Source organism: Branchiostoma lanceolatum, chromosome 7, assembly GCF_035083965.1.
Source record: "Branchiostoma lanceolatum isolate klBraLanc5 chromosome 7, klBraLanc5.hap2, whole genome shotgun sequence".
In the NCBI taxonomy this organism is placed as follows: domain Eukaryota; kingdom Metazoa; phylum Chordata; class Leptocardii; order Amphioxiformes; family Branchiostomatidae; genus Branchiostoma; species Branchiostoma lanceolatum.
This window is the reverse complement of record NC_089728.1, coordinates 21,058,579-21,080,222: the sequence shown is the minus strand read 5'-3', so window position 1 is coordinate 21,080,222 and position 21,644 is coordinate 21,058,579. Positions and strand designations below refer to the sequence as shown.

At 38.3% G+C, this 21,644-nt stretch overlaps 1 protein-coding gene and 1 long non-coding RNA gene across 24 annotated transcripts in view; both read left to right on the top strand.

Annotated features, from left to right (window-relative positions):
* The window catches only part of LOC136438106 (protein spire homolog 1-like), a 75,085-nt gene that overhangs the window by 34,809 nt on the left and 18,632 nt on the right, over positions 1 to 21,644 (top strand). For 17 of the 23 annotated variants that reach the window (XM_066432797.1, XM_066432794.1, XM_066432790.1 and 14 more), the window contains exons 4-9: positions 15,679 to 15,804; positions 16,181 to 16,261; positions 16,778 to 16,939; positions 18,088 to 18,108; positions 18,549 to 18,644; positions 19,805 to 19,828. In XM_066432797.1, the coding sequence (XP_066288894.1) occupies positions 15,679 to 15,804; positions 16,181 to 16,261; positions 16,778 to 16,939; positions 18,088 to 18,108; positions 18,549 to 18,644; positions 19,805 to 19,828 (510 nt within the window). Of the gene's footprint in view, positions 1 to 12,792; positions 13,052 to 15,678; positions 15,805 to 16,180; positions 16,262 to 16,777; positions 16,940 to 18,087; positions 18,109 to 18,548; positions 18,645 to 19,804; positions 19,829 to 21,644 lie in introns of those variants that run through there. The other 6 variants (XM_066432789.1, XM_066432787.1, XM_066432793.1 and 3 more) reach the window with 4 other exon arrangements.
* Positions 431 to 3,466, top strand: LOC136438123 (uncharacterized). The gene is made up of 2 exons (XR_010756390.1): positions 431 to 1,725; positions 2,153 to 3,466. It is a non-coding gene; the product is annotated as an uncharacterized lncRNA (long non-coding RNA).

Genomic DNA, 21,644 nt, shown 5'->3' with positions numbered 1-21,644 from the left:
GCCAGGTATTTGCATAATTTGAATCATTACAGACTAGCATAACCAGAAGATGCGATTGTACACAAATTGGTTTGGTTTAAATTCCGAATTGAAACTTTATCTTCTGGTATGTAAATATGCAAATTCTTTCCACAGCAGGAGAAGACAGTTGCACTATTATTTTGTGTACTTTATGTGAAATCTTATGTGTAACCTATGGTACATATCTAGCTTTGTATAAAGGAAAAACAAACAAAACATTGTGTACACACACTAAAAAAACACAAAATCACAAAACAGTCATTTCCGTTCACTGATGAAAGATATGGGAAGGATATCTGAAATGTCTGGTATTTCTCATATTGCTATCCAGTTTTATAGATTGAATTGAAATATTATGATATCACAAGTTAGTGCATAGAATAGCACTTGCTTGGTTTCATCCCAATACCCACACTACTAAAAATGATTTGTCTTGTTTTTTCTAGTTTTCTTGATTTTACTTAATTCGTGGACAAATTTTCTTGAGTGAAGAACTTCCTTGAAAATGATAAGAATAAATAAGAAAAGCACAACAGACCATTCCAAGAATCTTGTCTTGTAAATTCTCACAACAAGAAACATTTTCTTATTTTTCTTAAATAAAGAAATAATTTCTATAAAGGATTTTCTCTCATAAGAATTTTCTAGAAATTAAAGTTAAAAGTTCTTGTTTTTCTTGAATGGAGAATCTATTTCTTGCCATGTATAAGAAAATACAAGAATTTTTCTCTCCCCTATCTTCTTTTTCTGGTAGTAAGAAAAAACAAGAATTCAAAATTATGAAAACAAGTAACAACTAGAATTTTGTTCTTGAGTGGTCTTGATTTTTGTATCAAGAAACCTTAAGAAAGAAATTCTTGTTTTTCTTGGGATGTTTAAGAAAATAGAAGAATTTTCTTCTTGCCTTTCTTGAGGTATCCTGCTTAGAAAAACGAGAATTTTTAAGATATCTAAACTAGAAGACAAAGCTCGAGTCATAACTAGAATAATATTCTTGAATGTTATTGATTTTTGTATCCAGAAACTTTGAGAAAGAAATTCTTGTTTTTCTTGGGATGTTTAAGAAAATAGAAGAATTTTCTTCTTGCCTTTCTTGAGGAATCCTGCTTAGAAAATCAAGAATTTTCAAGATATTTAAAGTTGAAGACAAAGTTCGAGTCATAACTAGAATTATATTCTTGAATTTTCTAATTTTTCATATCAAGAAACTTTGAGCAAGGCAATTCTGGTTTTTCTTGATAATAATACTTGAAGAAATACAAGAAATTCTTTGAAATTCTTATTTTAACTCGTATAATATAATGGTTGTTTCCTGGCTAAGATGAGGCTATTGCAAGAAATAGAAGCCAAGTTAAATTTTCTTTAAAAATCTTGATTGTTCTAGCAAATATCTGCATAAAATTTTGACCAATGGCAACACTTGCCATGTGATCTTTTCCTAACTCCTGATTGGTGGAATCAAATCCCACTGGCAGTTGGTGGAATCGAATCCCACTGGCAGTTGACAGTAGGGCCAAAGCTGTGAGAAGTTCATGCCTTCAAGTGCTGTTCACTTCTAGTTCTATTTGTATTAATTGAAGACTCAAGTCGGTTTCAAAGTCAAAACCCAGGTACAAGAGAACATATACAAGATGGGGATCATGGTCTGAGGCTGCAGCAGATGCCAAATTTTGCACGGAAACACTGGATAGCAGTATGGAAAAGGTAAGTGCCCCCCTCCCCACCCGACTATATGAAAATCAGTTCAACTTTATTTATCATGTGAAAAAAACTAAGTTAAAGGGCCCCTGGTTGGTTTAATCATCAAAAGCATCAAGCATTAGAGATAATGATAAGTAAAGCCTCTTTGGGTCCAACTCAAAACATCTTTTTGGCCGACGAATTAATAGATTTTAATCAAAAAGCGATCCGCACACATAGGAAGATTACATTCCACCGCTGAGGGGTGGACTATTTTAATTGTATTGTTTCTGGAAACATATATAAGGATAGGTTAAAGAATGATAAAACATATGATGTGCTTTGTGAAGAAATCATTTCAATTGGAACTTTCACTTCTAGAAGCTGGAAGTTAGTTAGCTCAACTCAGAAAGTAAAAATTAATGACAATAGTCTTCATTTTTTTCCCCAGATGTTGGAAGATCATTTGAATGCCAATGGGAATGCCAAGTCAACAGAAATGGGCTTGAACAAGTTGAAGGGTTTGGTTTCCGTGGTCGAAGATCATCATCCAAGTCAGATGAGGCTGCTCTATACCACCTTCCAAGACGATAAAGAATTATATATTATGAAATATATCATATGTAATAAATCATACAGCATGTTAATTACATAGCAGTTTGTAATCTTTATGTTCTTTCAGTTTCAGAAGGCTTTGTATCAAAATTAGTTTTGGTACTTGTACAACAATACATGTATTGTATAATTATATATTATTATTATATCTATTATTTTTTGAAAAAATACACTGTAAAGCTTTGCCAATGTCATTTTTTTTACCGTAGTCCACAATTTACAGAAATATTAAGCCATCAACATGTCATTTTAACTGTAACACTTGGAGTGAGATTCTTCTTGTAAGAACATCAGTCTTATATTATAAGAGTAAGAAAACATTTCTAGGTAGCAAGAATTGTGTTCTTGAAGTAAGAAAAGTATTCTTGTTATAAGAAGATTAATCTTAGAAGTCAGCCAGCATTTCTTGACAGCAAGAATTCTGCTCTTGATATAAGAAAAGTATTCTTGTTTTAAGAAGATTAATCTTAGAAGTAAGAAAAAAATTCTTGGCATCAAGAATTGTGCTCTTGATATAAGAAAATATTCTTGTTGTAAGAAGATTAATCTTAGAAGTAAGCAAACATTTCTTGACAGCAAGAATTGTGCTCTTGATGTAAGAAAAGTATCCTTGGTATACGAATATTAATCTTAGAAGTAAGAAAAAAATTCTTGGCAGCAAGAATTGTGCTTTTGATATAAGAAAAGTATTCTTGTTGTAAGAAGATTAATCTTAGAAGTAAGCAAACATTTCTTGGCAGCAAGAATTCTGCTCTTGATGTAAGAAAAATATTCTTGGTGTAAGAATATTAATCTTAGAAGTAAGCAAACATTTCTTGGTAGCAAGAATTCTGATCTTGATATAAGAAAAATATTCTTGTTGTAAGAAGATCAATCATAGAAGTAAGAATACATTTCTTGGTAGCAAGGATTCTGCTCTTGATATAAGAAAAGTATTCTTGGAGTAAGACGATTAATCTTAGAAGTAAGCAAACATTTCTTGACAGCAAGAATTGTGCTCTTGATATAAGAAAAATATTCTTGGTGTAAGAATATTAATCTTAAAAGTAAGCAAACATTTCTTGGTAGCAAGAATTGTGCTCTTGATGTAAGAAGATTAATCTTAGAAGTAAGAAAACATTTCTTGGCAATAAACAATCTTTGCTCTTGATGTAAGAAAAGTGTGCTTATTGTAAGAAGATCAATCTTAGAAGTAAGAAAGCATTTTCTAGGCAGCAAGAATTATGTTCTCGGGGTGAGAAAAATATTCTTTGTTTAAGAAGATCAGCTCTAGAAGTAAGAAAGTATTTCTAGGCGATAACAATTTTTGCCCCTGAAGCGAGAAAAGGATTCTTGATGTAAGAAGCTAAATCTTGATGTAAGAAAACATTTCTCAGCAATAAGCATGTTTGGTCTTGAAGTGAGGAAAATATTCTTAGTGTAAGAACCTACATCTTGAAAATAAGAAAGCAGTTCTAGGTCTTGATGATGAGAAGAGAAATGAATTCTTGTTATAAGAACATAAAACTTAAAGGGAAGAAAACCTTTCTTGGCAGTAAGAATTTTGGTCTTGAGATAAGAAAAAAAGTCTTGGTGTAAGAACCTAAATCTTAGAATTCAAATAAGAAAGTAGTTCTTGCTATCAAGAATTTTGGTCTTAAGAACAGAAATGCATTCTTAGTATAAGAACCTCAGATCCAGGTGTCTGAATCAAGAATATACATAGAAAATAAATCTTACTGCAAGAATTACTTTCCGGCAGTAACCAAGGTCATTTTTATAAGAAAGATTATCTTACTACAAGAAAACGTTCAGTAAGTAAAAAATTGCTTAATTCGTGGACAAACCTTTTTCTTGAATACAGAAAAATTTGCTTGCATGAAGTAATATTTTTCTGTATGTAAGAAAAAACTAGAATACAAGAAATTGTATTTTTGGCAGTGCAGTATAATTTTCGTTATCAGTCAGGGCTGTCTCCAGCACCCATCCCTCCGTCCCAGGACGGAAATTTGCTTGTTGGGACGGAAAATCCCAAAAATGAGAACTTCATGACAAAGAATTGATTAAATTGCATTTTTGTAGGCTTAAAATGACAGATTTAACAAAGAAAATTAAAACATTAAATCTCCAAGAATGAGTGGGACGGACAAAAAATTTAAAGCTGGTCGCGATGTAACATATTGAATGCTGCAAGAAAATAAATGAGCCTCCTCTGCATGCTTAACTTGTGCCATCCTTAGACGGCTCTTAGACTAATGGTCTGTAAAAGATCCTGAGATTTTGTTGAGTCAAGCAATCAGCTTCCTACGGTGTCTGGTCGACAGACTGTCTGCTCCCTAGCGAACCTTAGACTGATTGTGGACCATGGCCCTCCGTATTCCTAAAGTGAGTCCTGTGAACTTAGGATGGACTCACTCTGGGAGGAGAGCTTAATGACCATGACTGAACTGCTCCACCCTTGGACTCACTTGAGACCCATCAGAGCTGTCACCCAGCTCCCAAGCCCAGAGTCTGGCCAGGGAGTTCCCTTGTGGGTAGCTGGAGTTGTGTCTGCATTAGTTATGCCAGATTTACCGTGTAATTTTTAGATCACCAGCTCCAGCCACATAGGCTGTTTACACCATGATTGATGGTTCAGTGCATTGTATTCTTCCAAAACTCACAAACACCAGTTGTTGTTTTTTACAGCGGTGAATTTCTTACCACTTATTACATTGTCGTACATGTACTGTACCTAACTAACTAAGTTTTAGTTTCCAAGTTACACAATCTCTCCCTGTCAGGGGGATGACCTCTGGGAGGGCTGCTTTCTTAATCGATAATCAGGCTGTCTATTAATCACCATGGTCTATCTGCTGTCCTCATCAGGTCAAGTGCAACATCTATGTCCCCCTAAAGACAAACTATAATGGATACTTGACAGTGGCATAGTACCATCATTGCAAGTCTCTGACTCAGTCCTTGTGAATATTAACTAATGCAGACACAACTCCAGCTACCCACAAGGGAACTCCCTGGCCAGACTCTGGGCTTGGGAGCTGGGTGACAAAAAATGTTTGTGGTGTTCAAATCTATATCACTTTCATGTGTACCAGCAATTCACAGTTGAATCAGTGCAGTAACAATAATAATTATTATGGCTCTACAAAGAGTGAGGCACTATATACAAATGTACTAGCAAGGAGGTTGATACTAGTAAAGCCTTTGTTCCAACATGTAGTTCATTCTGCAACAGAAATCTGCAGACTTGAGAACAAATTGAACATAAAAAATGGAATTGCATGGAACCAGCCTGCCATCTGTAGTTTTGTCTTCAGACTTGGGCCATGCATGTCTAATTGATTGATACCCATGATGAACCACTGAGATACACAGTTTTCTGTCTGTATGCTGGGTCAGCTTCCAGCTATGGTGATAAGTGACCTGGACTCACTGATGACTGAACGTTGACACACTCTAGACTTGGGCCTTGGGGGAGAAGTCAGTATCATGCATGTCTAATTGATTTATACCCATGATGAACCCCTGAGGTAGGCAGTTTCCTATATCTGTGTGCTGGGTCTGCTTCCAGCTATGGTGATTAATGACCCTGGACTCACTGATGACTGAAGGTTGACTCACTATCCGAATTGGTGTGAAGGACTCACTCTAGACCATGGTCCACCAAATTTCACGCTAAAAGTGCTCAGATAGGGCAAAAGAGGTAGACTTAATCCGGGATTAAGTCCCCCTCTGGCCATACTAAGTTCACTTTCAGCCCACCGTGCTTCCACTATAAGACAAAGGTTTGGAAGGGACTGCTTTGCACTTAAAGTGTAGGAACGTACGGGCGTTTGGTTATCGACACAGTATAGAGTACTTTAGTGTGTTTTGAAGAGAATTAAGTGGGTGCTGTGTGGGAGATTTGTTTTTGCTTTTGGATTTAAGATGTTTAGGAAAGGGATTTGGGTGGGATAAAGCTTTCAATTCCACAGCAAGTTGTACAAGTATGTGATTTTTTGATTTGGATGGCATTACAAAGTTGTATGGTCTTTGCATGCTCAGTGTATCCTTGAATATATATAGTGCTTTTTGGGGTGAACAATATCTCAAAATCTTTAAAAAAGGTACAGTGGTCGAACCTCAGACTGAGGACAAAGTATGACGCCAAAGTCTTTGGTTCCACAAAAGTCAGTGGAAATAGAGTTACTCTAAGCATATTTGAATTTGAATTACAACTTTCTGACAGCTAGCTTCATGGGCCAGCATTTGATTACCCAACCTTGATGTCAAAATGTAGGAATGCTAACCACTCAACTACCACATGTCAATGACATCCTATCATCTATGCAAATGTATCAGCTGGGACAATGCCATACTGTCACCCTGCCAGACTGTCATTATAAAGGGACAGATGGATAATCAACGTGAGATCTCACTAATCTCGCATTCAGATTAAATCCAGACAAGGTAATCTCTTAAATCAAAACCATTAAAAGTGGGCTACTTTGATTTGTAATCAGAAATCCAGACTGTCTGTCAAATGAAGGCTGTCAAAATATTTTAGAACATTCCTCATTTTAGAACATTCCTCATTTTCTACGTCAAAAATGTTTAGCTTTTGTTAGGATGAATTGTTATTTTGGTGCGTCTATGTGCTTCTGGCAGAAGGAGGTGAAGTCTGCCATCTCTGATTGCCTTATTTACATGTATTTTGCATAATTCTAGTTGACCGTCTGTCTTTACAATAGTGCCAGATGGAGAACCACTACACTTTTGACAAATTCTCCACCAATCACCAGGGTCCTGAGATAATCTAATTACTACAGCTCGCTTTGTATAATTGGATTAGTGGAAGTTTTACCATCATTTAGCTCTTGCATTACTTATGCAACTTGTAAAGTTGAGGTTACAGTTAGGCCTGAAAACATGGCTTGGAATTCTTGAAATTCGATTACGCGTTAATTCTTGCTACTGAGGTAGTGTATGAGCTGCCCTTAATTTGCAGTTGGCACATTTCTTTCTAGAGTTGAAGAAATATAAGGGCAAGACAAAATTAAAGGAAAGTGGTATGTGGCATTGGTGTAGCATAATGACAGAACACAGAGGTCCTGGGTTCAATCCTGGGTCCCTGACTTGTCCCGTTGAGGTTGTGCCCTCAGGAAAGGCACTTAACACAGATTTCCTCACTTCACTCATGTGAAAATGAGCTTCAATGTCCCTCGGTTAGGATGTTAAATTGAGGTCCCATGTATGAGGAGAGCCACACCATACATAAAAGAACCCACCACACTAAAAGAGCAGGGGCCCTTCCCGGTGTACGTGTGAGTGGATAAAATAAATCCTTCCAGATATGCAGCTTGTACTGTTCAGTACAAACCTGGTGTGTTACGCCATGAGGCGGTTTACCGGGTATGTAGTACAAACAAATAGCAATTAAACGAAAAAGATAAAGAGGTGTCATAAATCTTCAAATCAGACGACATTGTGAGAAAAATTAATGTCTACAAATGGTGATCTGTATTCATGACCACTGTTCAACATGATCATCAGCTGTGTGCCCTATATATCCCATACGTCAGGTATCGCATGGTTGGCGGACTAGTAGGACTTCAATTTCCCCAGGGCGCCGGAGAAATGCTTTAGATCAGCTCCATAAAACACTGTCTGTTCTGGCACCACTGTGCATGTGCAGTCATGTTTGGATGCTAACTCTTTCTGCAATTGTGCAGAAAATATCAATGACTAAGGTTGGGTTTACAGTGTCACGTTTTTGAGTCAGCTTGTAGTTGGGCTGTGCAAGGAGAACCCTAGGCCACCCAAGTAGTGTTTTCGAGGAAGAAAACCCCACTTGAGCAGCCCAAAGCTCCTCACACACATCCCCAAGTCGACTCCAAAAACTTGTGTGTAAATCAAGCCTTCGTCTTACTTGGAACTATTAATATCTGAAGTTCTGCCGTCAAATAGCAATTTCGACAAGATTCCTCAGATGAATGAGTGAAGACATTGTGTATTGAAAATCTTGGATTGTTTTTGCCATTGGAACAAAGCATTCAGAGTCCATTGCAAGTCACCAAAATGTTTTTTTAGATGATATTTGAATAGTTTTGAACTGTTTTTGATAAAAAGATATTCAAGTTAAAATTAAATCGAAAATAAGAGTTTGAGTATGCTAGAATTTATATTTTTTGAAACATTTTAGAAATGCCTGTACAACTACAAAGATCTCTTTATTTAGAATATGGTGCATAAAAGATATTTTAGGAAGTCATACAATTTTATCATTGCATAGGTTAGAAATTGTTCAAAACAGTTACTTATCTCAGATTGTTACAAAAGTTTTGAAAATGTTCGAACAAAAGGCAACAAAATGTGGAATTGTCTCTACCCATCTTTGATATGCAGAGAAAGGCCAGCCCTAAAGAATACAGACTCATATATGTGAGTGAGTGTGAGTGATATCAGTATCATGAATCCCATATTGCAGAAATAGAGAGTGATTCAAGCCCTGAACATGGAATGGTCTCGTCTGTTCGATTGTTTGTCTTTGGTTTGATTACGTAGGCGGAGTACCCTCTCTTATCTCAGTTTGCCAGGTGTCGCCTCATCCTCTTATCTCCCTGTTATTCCAGCAGGGTAAGGCTCTGGTAATACATGTAGCTAGTGGGGCCCTGGAAATCACAACCTCTTTTAGCGTCTTTTAAGAGGAACAGCACTGTCAGTAGTCTTCCTTCAGACTTTTTGTCAAAATGTTTGACAGAGGACAGCCGAAAGTCATCGCTAACTAATAATTACCTTGGCCAAGAAGAAGAAGGTTGCATGTATGTTTTCGATTGTGTGCATACGTGTGTGTGTGTGTACATGTATGCGTGTGTGCGTGCGTGTGTGTGACTGTGTGTGAACATGATAACCAGCCTTGTCACAAAATTTTGGAGTAGGAGGCTAATATTCAAAAGTAACAGGCGGGCCCTGTAGTGGCCCTATGCGAGCAAAGAAGTCGCTCGCGGGGATGGGTACAGTCTCCCCCTCCCGTAGGGGGGGATCTGGGGGGCCTCCCCCTAAAAAGTTGTAAATTGAGACCCCCTAAATATGTTTTTTGGTATATTCTAGGTAACTTTTATGTGCATTTTAAAACTTAACTTTTGTAACTAAAATTTAGTTGTGCTTTTTATTAAAATTCTACACAAAAGTAGCCGGCACAAAATTGAAAGTAGGCGGTGAAAATAGCCACCTGCCGCCTTGTTTTGACAAGGCTGATAACTCAAGAATGCTTGGATGGATTGTTTTGATATTTTGGTATGTTGGTAGGTCTAAATGAGACTTCAAAATGTTTAGATTTTTGGCCCCCTTGCGGCTCATTAAAGTACTGCAGCAGAACTTCCTGTCTTAATATCTTATGATCTGGATATACCGTGGTTGTTATTTTTAAATGGCAGATAGCTGTTGTTGTGCTTTGATTTTAGTTTTGTGAATTGTAGTTGTAGTAAAGCCAGTCTAAAAATTGGCCAGTATCTATTTTTGCAGCATCACACCTGAAGTGGTTTATCTAATAGATGTCTCGAGGTTTGTGTATGAGAGTTGTTGAGAGCTTCGTTTTGGCCTTGAGAGAGATTTTGGCATCAGTCCTGTGCTGCAGTAATTAAGAACAGGTGTGATTACATTCTGGAAGGTGTTATCAAGTCGGTGGCACATGTGCGTGGTGCTGATATCGCTGTTGTTGTTACACTGATGGATGGCATGGATCCCTCAACTCCCTGTAACTTTAAAATGGGTTTGCAAAATACTTTCTTCAAACAGTAACCATTATTATCACCGGATGGATACAGAGAAGTCAACCATGCATCTTACCCAGCCTGAAATTGTACTGAATGATACTAAAATTGGTAAAATTACTATAGCTGGCATCCAATGAGATACGGTATGAGTGCTTATGTTGTAGTTTTGATGGTAATTTCTTGGAATGACTTGAACTTGGCAAAGCGGATGATATAGAGGGAGCATTTTGAGCAATCCTTTTGTCCTTCCTTTTCATCACCTGAGGAAGAGTGATAATTAAGACGAAAAAATAAAGGCACCTGTCAATTTTATATTCTCCAAGCAGAGGCTTCGATCGAGAGGGGTAGTTTTGTCCGGGATTTTAACGTTCCTCTCCTCTCACCTCTGCCTCATAACGCATAAGGGCGGGGCTGTTCTTTCAGAATCGGTGTTGCTGCCCCTCCCTTTGTACCATTAATTTATCGTTAGGCAAAGAGTTTTACTGCCCGGGGATTAGCGCGGCTCCGGTAACTTGGGGAGTGTGCAGCCAGCCGGGCGGGCACCCTGCTGTCTCCCCCACAATCACTTTGAATGGCTCCCGCCAGATTGAAAGCATCATAACATAACGTAAACATTCCACACATGATGATAAATGTTTTTAAGGAATCAAAGTAGGCGTTATACTGTTACACTGAACTGTCTACAGTAGTTCTAAACGACCATTTTCTTTTCCCAAAGTATGTACAGTGGATCACTGCGTTTCTGGACCGGCAGACCGGAAACACCTGTGGCGCGAGGGCAGAAACACTAGAATCCCTTGGCAGACTTAGCACCTACTTTCAAAATGGCCTTTATGTGTCAAAGTGATTAGATTTAAAAGGCTTGATGCCTTCTGATATCTTGCAGAGGTGAGAGGAGAGGAACGTTAAAATCCCGGACAAAACTACCCCTCTCGATCGAAGCCTCTGCTTGGAGAATATCAATTTTACTCAAGTTGACGAACACTGCATTGAGATTCATTGAAGAATGTGTAGCATAAAAGATAATTGATCCCTAAGCGCTACACAACGTATGTCTCCAGACTACTTAAATCAGTTGAGAGTCTCCTGATATCTAGTTGTTGATGTCATTTATTCCCTTACATCCGGTGTGTCAGATACAGCTTGCAATGGCACAACTCCAAGATGTGTAGTCTGCCACCTTTGGCAGACTGGTTTTCCCTGCCAAAAAAATTTCATGACCAGAATGAGCCATTCAAAGTGTTGTTCAGAAGTAGGTCCAAATTGATTAGTGCCCTGCTTTATTTACTGGCAGGCTAATTTCAAAATCAGATCTAGAGTGGTGTATTTACCAATTTACTCAGTTTTATTCTTTATATGCCCCATATAAAGAAGAAGTGTTTTTGTACCCCTCCCACGCTTTCGCACTGTCAGTACACATAGCCGAACATGGCCTCCCAACCATGGTTTTGGAGTGGTTCGGGAGCTAGGTCGACTGGTGTTCAGCACGGTTGGCTGGTGTTCGGCTGCGCCAGCTGAATGTTTTGAACGTTTAAAGACATTTGGCTGTGAACTGGAGGTCTGGAATGGGTTGGCTGGTGGTTGGTAAGTAAGTCAGTAGTGGTCAGCGAGTGTTTGGGAGTCAAATTTGACTCTTCATCTAAAACTGATCAGACTCTTAAATTGCTCTCAACCTAGCGCCAACCTTGGTTGGCTGGTTGTCTGGAGGCATGTTGGGCTATGTGTAACCGGGTCTCTATACAGACTCTCAATCAGGAATCCTCTCACAGAGCATAAATACATGTATCATAGTGTCACTGTGACAGGCAGACCTGACCTGAATAGGAAACATTGGTGGGAGACAGAGAGAAACCTGCCCTGAATGCTTAACACTGGTAGGAGATGAGAGAGGCCATTTCCTGGTCAGTCTACAATCAGTACTGGAGATTGCTAAGGTCACTCGGGGTTGAGATTTCACAATACGGACTGTGATAAAGCCTGTAGGGCCCGACCAAACGGCTGTATACTTGATATGTGAGTGACAGGCGTGTAATTGCATCAATACTTGAACGTGAACTCTTTTCAGAGAATCCAAAGTGTCAATCAAACATCAGTACTATTATACTCATTTTTAAAGCAGTTTAACCAAAAAAGTTAACACATTTTGGTAAACAACAACCTTGTTTTTTGATATTCAATAATAAACAAACAATTTAAACATTCAAACAATTTTATTTATTTTACCAGGGGACATCTCAGATCTATAGATCTGCTTTTCAGATGACCCTGGGCACAAACATTAAAAATACAATCTGGGAAAAAACACACTGTCAGGTATATACAAATATAACGTTACATGTACAGACATATATCACAGGAAAAGAAAGCACTACAGACAATTATGTCATTGGATATTTGTTTTGAACAATAGTCAGAATAAACAAAATGTTCTTCATTAATGTATATATAAACAAATTTTGAATTAAAAGTTTGTATTTTAGGCAATGGTTAAAACCTCCAACAACCCATGTTGCTTGCTTTCTGTTTATACTTAAGTCAATATTCTATCATTTTCAAAACAGATTTTCTATGCAGGATTTTGTATGATAAATCTCCAGTAAAACCCCTTCAGTATAGAGCAGACCTCCCTCCAAGTACATTATGCCAGCCCTGCCGTCACTACAACGGAGAAACCAACCAATCAGCTCCATGAACTGGAACTAAACAGGGAGGCCTTGCTGCGGGGATGCGAGGGAGATGATTACCATAACGTGATGAAAATGCTCCGCCATGGCCGCAGCTCGTCCAACTGCGACGCTATGTCACCCGCCCCCGTTACGCTTCCCTCCCCTATAATTAGATTTGGCTTCTCCGATGAGGCAGGATAAATGAGCGTTCCCAGCCCACCTGTTGTCAGATGTTGTTTTGTTTTTGTGGTTTTCTTGTCCGTGACCATCTCCCTCTTCTATATCCTACTGGTGCTCAGCTGTATTTCCATCTGTATCACCTTGATTGCCCTTCAGGTAAGGGAAAACATCACACATTACCTGTCAATCAATGTTAGGACTTGAGTATTATCACTGTATCAACGCTAATTGGATTATGGTTACTCTATCCACTTTGTCTCTATTAATGATGTCGGTGATTCAATCGATCTGACAGCGACACTGCTGTTATATGGTAAATTGTGCAATGTTTTTATGACTCGAAATATTGCATGGTTTATCAGTTTTGATATTTGATATTGTTTTGGGTAATTAGTACTGCATACTGTCTTTATTCTGATTCGGATATCAACAGAGTTGAAATTCTGCCAGAAAACCTCCTGTGTAATATAGTAATTCTATATTCCAAATCAAAACAAACCACACCATGGAGGGATGTACATGTATGTGGTTTGCTGTACATTTGCCAAGTGACAGTTTGGTTGCAGTGGGATGGTGCCTCAGAAAAGGTATTCCTTCCTTGATGCAGTGTTATGATATGTACATGTATGCAGTGTTGTTTGAATTTGTTTATTCAGGTCCACAATATCTTTTAACAGGCTATTGCTATAATGTAGTCATCATTATCATATGATGATAATATCATCTTCATAATACACTGTGACGTACGTTGTACAATGATTATTGGCATCTACTAAGTAAGTAAACATAATTCCACCAGGTATACATAATTCCGCCGCCTTGAAACGATACATCCAAACAAATCTCCAACCCAACGTCCCCCAGTATAATGCACTCCTGTATATTATCTAAACTGTGCATGCCTGGGGGGTGCTGCACTAGAGATCTCTCAAACCCACTGTTTGTCAAAGTGGCGGAATTATGTAACCTGGCAGATTAATCATGTTAGTATTCACCTTGAATATTCACCTTGAAGTTCAGCCAGTAGGTGAAATTAATGAAGATTATAGCTTCCATGCATATCTATAAAGAAATACATGTGCATGTACATAGCATGGGTGTCACCCGAGTTAGTATAGTATCTACATGTAAATTGTAAATTATCGGCCCATGGGTTTAATCTAAAGCAGCCAGCATTGATTTGGTTTCAGGGATTTGTATGCTGCACAAGTTATAGTTGTCATTGCAAAACAAGTTTAGAGGAAAATCCTAATCCCACGACCTCTTTCCTCATGACCTCAATGAAAAGCGGCCTGGGTGCCGATTTTAGCTTCTCAATACATGAAGTAACAAAGGTTCAAATCCACCCAATGATTAGTGGAACAACCATTGTCACCAAGAGAGAGCTTGGATATTTGCATGCGGAGGTTGATATAGATTACAAGGTCTGTGCTTTTGTAGTGTATCTGAAAAAAAGCTGGCTCTCATTCAACTTGCCTGAAGGCTAATACTTACGCGGCATATTTATGTGCAGCGGTTATACAGTTAGCCATCCTGCTTTTGTGTCAAAAGATCAGTGGTTCGAATCCCGTTCTACGTCCCGAGGCCTAATTTGTAAATTACCGGTGAGGTGGCAGTCTTTTGGTGGTGCGTGATAAGCCATTTGAGTGGTCGGCCCCTTTTTAGAGGGCTACAGAATTCTCAGCTCCTCTGTGAAAAGGTAGGGGTACCTTTGTAGGATAACCAAAACATTCTCTGTTCCTGAAAGTTACAACTTAGCTTGTAATTTAAAACTTCAAGTGTAAAATTGGTGCTAATACCATTGAGTTAGGTGTTCTTTGTGTGAGATTTAGACACTACAAAATGTTTTGGGGGTACTGTACCGTACATCCACTTTGTTTCACACCTTTGAAATAACGTATAATGATATAATCTACATGTACATGTATGATATAGGTCTAGCTGTGTTTGATTATGATAATTATACATGTATGTACAGTAATTTTACAATAAGGTATTCAGGCAGGTTTCATATATTTGTTCACAATTGTGATCCCTTCTGATCTTAATTAATATTACCATATACCCATGTTAGATTTAATTTTGCATTCTCCATAAAATAAGGACGAAATATTCTGTGATCATGCATATGGCCTGACTGGGTAACATTGTTACTGTGTGTGTTAACATTATGATGCAAATTATAATCATAATTTGTACCATGATCATATTTTGGTGTCATTCAAATTCTTTATAAGACAGAAATATAGCTGTACATGTATGTCCCAATTCCCTGTCTCCATTGTTTTCCAGTCACGTTTTCACAATGTTAGAGGCACTGCTACACATTTCCCCCAGAAAAATCACCTGTCTATAGAATTATTAGACATCTTTTAGATGATTGTATTCCCCCATAACATTTGTTTTGCAGCAGTTTTGTGCGTCCCACCTGCAAAGCTTGTCAGAGCAGCTATTAATTCAGGAAAACTGCAATAAACTTTGACTTGACATGATGATGATTTGTTGGACAGGGTGATTTTGCAGCTATGTACAGGTGCATCCCTCATACAAGGTCTGATTGAGGCGTATGCACTTGTATGCTGTTGCCAAGAAAATTGTAATGAATTTGGTACAGTACAGGTGTCACATGACGAACAGATCTTTTTGTTGTTTTTCAGTTATATGCATCCACCTACAAGATCAGTTGAAGGCTGTGGCATATCAATTGATGCTGTTGACGAAAAACTGTCAACAAGCATATGGGTGCAGTGCCACATGATTAACATCTTTTTGTTATTTTACAGTTATGTGCGTCCCACCTACAAAACCCGTCGGAGGCAGCCGGACACTACCAGGCCGTCTGCCGAGCGCTCGTGGCCGAGTGTCAGGAACTCACCTCCTTCCTCGCCAAGATATCCATGGGAAAAGAGGTCAGAGTTCACTAAAAGCTCTAATTATTCCATGCTTGGTTAAAAAATCATGTGTCAAAATTCCTACCTGCAACCTGCAATTTGAAGATAGATTTTTCAGACTCTCTTTTCAATCAGAAGAAAATTTACTGCAAATGTTTGAAATATTCTGTGAATAGTTTTATCAGGTTGGTTAATCACTGGATGACAAAGATACACAACCACAGAGTTAATACCTTAAGCTGACATACCAATGACCGTCTGTAACCTAAATACTCAAGATAATACGACAACCGTACGGTCTACTTCACATTGCAGCTAGGTGTCGCTGCTGGTGTGTGAGGAATGCAGCTCCAAATGTTTGAAATGTTCATTGTAATTTTCCTTCCTTGTGCAGGCCTTGCGAGAAATGGCAGATGAAATTGGTGACGTGGATGATGAAGACTTGGATCAACTTCAACTAGCAAAGGAAGAATGGGTAAGAATTGTTTAAAAAAGATTTTTTTGAAATGGACTTTTTGGAAGTAGTACTTGATCTATCTAGTGTCATACTACAATGGAGCTGGAGTAAAAACAATTTCAATCTCTAGATCCTCTTGTACATAGACATACCTTGTATCAATCAAGTCCTTTCCACATACTTGTATAAACATCTTAAAGTTTTCTTTTAGCATCACATGATATTGTCATGGCCAGTTTTTGCATCTCATTCAGCAACTTAAGAAGGTTGTGTTTAGAATGTTCTATATCAAAGTTGAACCGTAATTTGCAATGCTAAAAAATTGGACGTACCCAAATTTTCAACTGATTCTGTCTTCTGTGACGTCACATTAAAGTCATTATGTAGATAGGATCATAAGTTGTAGAAAGTTTATGGCATCCCCGTTGAATTTTTTGTGTTGGAAATTACAGTTCAACTTTGATCCAAAATGACTTCTACCAGCACAGATGAACTTTCAAGTGCAGGTGTTTAAATTATTGTGTTTTCCTCCAGGCGCGGTTATGGATGCAGGTGATGAAAGACTTGCGGTCCGGCGTGCACCTGAAGAAGGTCGTGGTGGAACACAACACGGGGCCGATGGAGTGGGAACTCACGCCGTACGAAATCCTCATGGACGACATCAGGTCCAGAAGATACGTGCTCAGAAAAGTCATGGTAATCACTCTCCCCTTTTTGGCAAAGCCTCAGGGTGGATGCCATTCTTTTACCTTTGATTTGGTGGAGGCTGAAATGCAGATTTTTTGGCAAAGCCTCAGGGTAGATGCCTTTCTTTTAGCTTTGATTTGGTGGAGGCTGAAATACAGATTTTTGGCAAAGCCTCAGGGTGGATGACTTTCTTTTAGCTTTGATTTACAGATTTTTGGCAAAGCCTCAGGGTGGATGCCTTTCTTTTACCTTTCAAATTGATTTGGTGGAGGCTGAAATGTAGATTTTTTGGCAAAGACTCAGGGTGGATGCCTTTCTTTTAGCTTTGTTTTGGTGGAGGCTGAAATGCAGATTTTTGGCAAAGTCTCAGGGTGGATGACTTTCTTTTAGCTTTGTTTTGGTGGAGGCTGAAATGCAGATGAGGATGTGAAGGATGGATCAAGAAGAATGGGGGAAGGGTTGTGTGAAAATGTTTTTCTTCTTTTCTTTCCTTCATGAGCAGTTCTTACATGTTGTAGACTCTGCCTTCCATCCAGCATGTATAAGCATGAATATCTACATAATGTTTTTGACATATGTAGCTTTTAAGGCTTTTCTGCAGCAAAATTAGGTGCCCTCTATAAGATTTTATCCAAGTCAGCCATGTTGTGCACTCGATGGTGGGTACTCATGGCAATGGCTTAGATAAAATACAATTCTACATGTATGCAAATCACTTGAGTCTGAATCAGTGGTATAAGGATGCATCCAATGCACATGGAAATTATGGTTAATAGAAGATGCTTCTGTACTGGTGTTTATTTGGGGATCTTAACTGATTAACTTGTGTGCTCCTGACCAAATACAACCGTTACAGTGGTACAAAAATTGATTCTTACATTTGTCCTTAAAAATATTGGTTTCTTTCCTTGCATGTTACATGAGATTGATATTTTTCTACTTTTTTTAATTAATGATTTGCTAAATCAATAAAAGGTTTATCCAATCAAAAATCAAGCATCTTGCAATTGTGACTGCAAAGAGTTGTATCAACCTTGTTCAATCCTTGAGTTGTGCCGACAACTTTAACTCAGTCTGCAAGGTAATTTCTGGTGTGCAAGGACTTTCTGTTTAATCCTCTTGTAGTCAGATCTCTTTTATTTCACATTGTTTTCCAGCCAGAAGAGGTGAATTCATGGGTGAGTGATATAAAGAGCAGGTGGGAGAAATGCTTGCCCTTCTGTCAATCAAAAGTATAACCAGCAAGCAAGCGAGCAATCCTGCAGCAAGGCTAGCAGTAACATGTCTGTCCAGCCGACATGGCAAACAAAGCGCTGCAATTCGTTCTAACCTTAGCATCGTGTCTCTGACATACTTACAGAATGGCATACTAACTACGGCAATGCGCTTGTTGTTGCACGAAGACCTGGGGGTTTAACATAGTCGTAATAAACACGTTTATATGATGTGCGGTGCATTACAACACAGTGTGGACTCGTTGTGTGGAAAACTATGGGAATGTTGGGCATGAAAGTTTTGTCATCGGAATGAGATTGTGAGTGGGGAAGAAAGAGCTCAGGGTGTCTGTGAACTGTGACCGTTGCATGTTGCCACCTGACCTCTGACCTATGACCCCCAGGTTGATGGTGAGCCGCCCCAGGTCATGGAAAAACTGCAGAAGAATGCTCACGATGTCATCCTAGAATTTATCCGATCGCGCCCGCCGCTTTCAGCAGTATGTATCGAATTTGCTTGTTTGACCTTTGACCTTTTAGACTAATGTTCTCTTACATTTACTACTTTGTAGATGCCAACTTTGAATCTAATGTAACAGAATGACTGTGCCTATATATAATAAGAGAGGATGCTAACAACATTTTGATACATAACACAAAAGCAGTAGATTATGATTTTGTTTATTTTTTGCATTTAAGGATCTCAATCATGTAATTTGTATACAACATTATGTTGTAAACACTATTTTTAGTAAAATATCTTCAATATACTTTGCTGTAAATACACATTGACCATAATCTGATACTTTATGCAAATATGGGATTTCATAACTTCAGGCTACATGTAGGTTACTCAACTATCTTGAGTACATTTGTATACACAATTGTATGTTACGCATCAGACTACAGATTTAATATGTATACTAATAGGTATATCTATTGTATTATATATTATGAGTTAAATATAACTGTGTGTAGGTTATGTTAAGTTATTACTTGCTGCAATTTCTATTAATTTAGAAAACGTTCTAATTGTAGTTGTACAGAGTTCTCATGTTATGACATGTCCACAGACTCCATGCTCCCTGCTAACTGCAACATACCCCCAACTAAATCATAACAAAACATGCCCGCTAAACTAATTGTTAATGTATCACAATGAACAATAATAAGCTAACACACACATACATTGTACACACATGCAGCTGAACCTAACTTATACATATTTTTTAACACAAAATACCCGTATTTTAGAAAAAAAGCTAGCTATCCTTCTACTCTCCTCTATGGCCCAAGCATATGCTCACAATTGCAGCTCTATACTTGAAGCTAATGACACAGCCAAACTTATTTACCTTAATTTATCTACTAATACATTTGCATTGCCGCTGCTGATACATATTTTGGATAACAAGGTCAAGTACAAGCAACACACCAAGTTCAAGCTACAAGCCTTTAAAATCTCTTCATCTGCACACTGGACTATCAATCCAAAGCCAGCGATTTTATTTTCACTTCACAATGATTTTCATTCCGTTCACTGTTTGCCAGTTTAAAACACGCTGGCTTGGCTTAAACCGCATCACCCGCAAAAGTTGTCATTTTTTTCAAATCTGAAAATCTTACTTCTGTCTTTCTGTTGTCTCTCTGGCACGCTCAGGCACACGTCTGGAGATACCTTGAGGTACAACACCTTCAGAACTCCTTGTTGTAACATCTTCTGTCTGTCTTACGTCTATGAACTTACAAACATCTGAAAGAAAAAAAACTTTCCACCCGAAAGCCGACCTGTGGGAGGGCTGGGACCAAGGGTGACGCGGAATGCACCGTGTTGTGTTTTATATCTACGTCATACCAACCCGAAAAACACACATTTCAATGCGAAATGTGCCAGAAGTTCAGAGAATTTTGTGTCCTTGAACAAAAATTGGAGCAAAATTGATTCCTTCGTATGAATCCAGTGTTCGAATTTTCAACACCGGCGCAACCGGCGCACACGTACCATGTTCTAATAATTTGATGGAAGCCTGGGCAACACGACTTCAAAGCCCGGGCAGTATGGTAAAATATAGACGGGTCCGGAACACCTGTATTGAACATTATACCGGCCCAGATATGACATAAAATCATGTTTAAGCACCCCATTAGGTTTCTTAAGTTGATCAGGATGCCACATATCAGATATTCTGTTTTGATGTAAGACTGACAATTTTTTGTTATGTGTCACTGTTAGAATAGATTGGGTATGTTACATTCCATACTTGGTCATCTCACAATTTTGTCACTGAAAGATCACTTCTTTAATTTTTCCATCTCTTAAACTTTTGTCGCTCCTCTTAGTTTGTCGGAGCAAAGCTCCATGTCAGAGGGTCTACATGGGGGGTCCTGACATCGCTTTAAGCGGAAGTCAGATGAATCCACCATGTGTTATGCTAAAATCAAGGAAGGCAATTACGCAAAATGTGGTCGCCTTGCTACGAATTACGTGAATAAGACGACTTTCCATACGAATTATAGGAAAATCAAAAAAAGGTTGCCTACGTCTTACGGAAAAGCACACAAACCGTCATGTCAAGTGCCAAATGCACAAGTATTCTACATGTATGTCCCTGCTACGCTGTGATTAAAATTAATGATGATTAGTCAAGACTTCTAAATCCTGTGTAAAACCTTGTAGTCGAGTGCTTAAAACAAACAAGAATGGTTTGTGTTTTCACGTGAAGGCCATTACGGACGCGTCAAAAATCTATAGAGACACTAGTATCGGTACACAACAATCTTACACCCCCAGAAACATGGTAAACAGAGACAGTAGACTTCACCCCCCTCCCCACCCCCTTACAATGTAGTTAGAAGCACAGACACACATACAAACAGATATGCCCAAAACAATAATTCACTCTTTTGGTTCCCTGTTATTGGACTATCTAAAATTTGTCTTTATCTCAGTCATTTACATGTCAATTCATAGTTTTTAGTTAAAAGCCTGGTGAACCATAGGTCTTCTTCAGTCACTGACGAAAGTGTATGGTACCTGAAACGTCAGACTGTTTCCAAAATCTATCCAGTTGCTTGAGTAACTGTTACCTTGTGTATCTTACATATAGTACTTGGATGTCTTCGATATTCTAACCTCCATTTAATCATTGACGTAAACACCACACTTTTTTGGGGTTGAACTAACAAAATTGTCTTAAAGGAAACCCAAGCGATATTAGGGCCTGAAAATCAGATTTTGAAAGTCAATTTATTCAGTCATTTTTATACAAATGATTAGTTCAAACAACACCTGGTCCATCACAATGTATAGCAACATCCATGATACAAAAGGACGACGTTGTTGTGATGTGGGAACTCACTTAAAATTGTGGCTGGCGTTTTTGTAGGCTTGCAAATCTAAGGGGATCATCATACGGCACAATTGGTGTGCGGTTTTAAAATGCTCAAAGTTATTAAATGTGCTAAACAAAGTTAGTAAATGTCACTACCATGAAGATTTC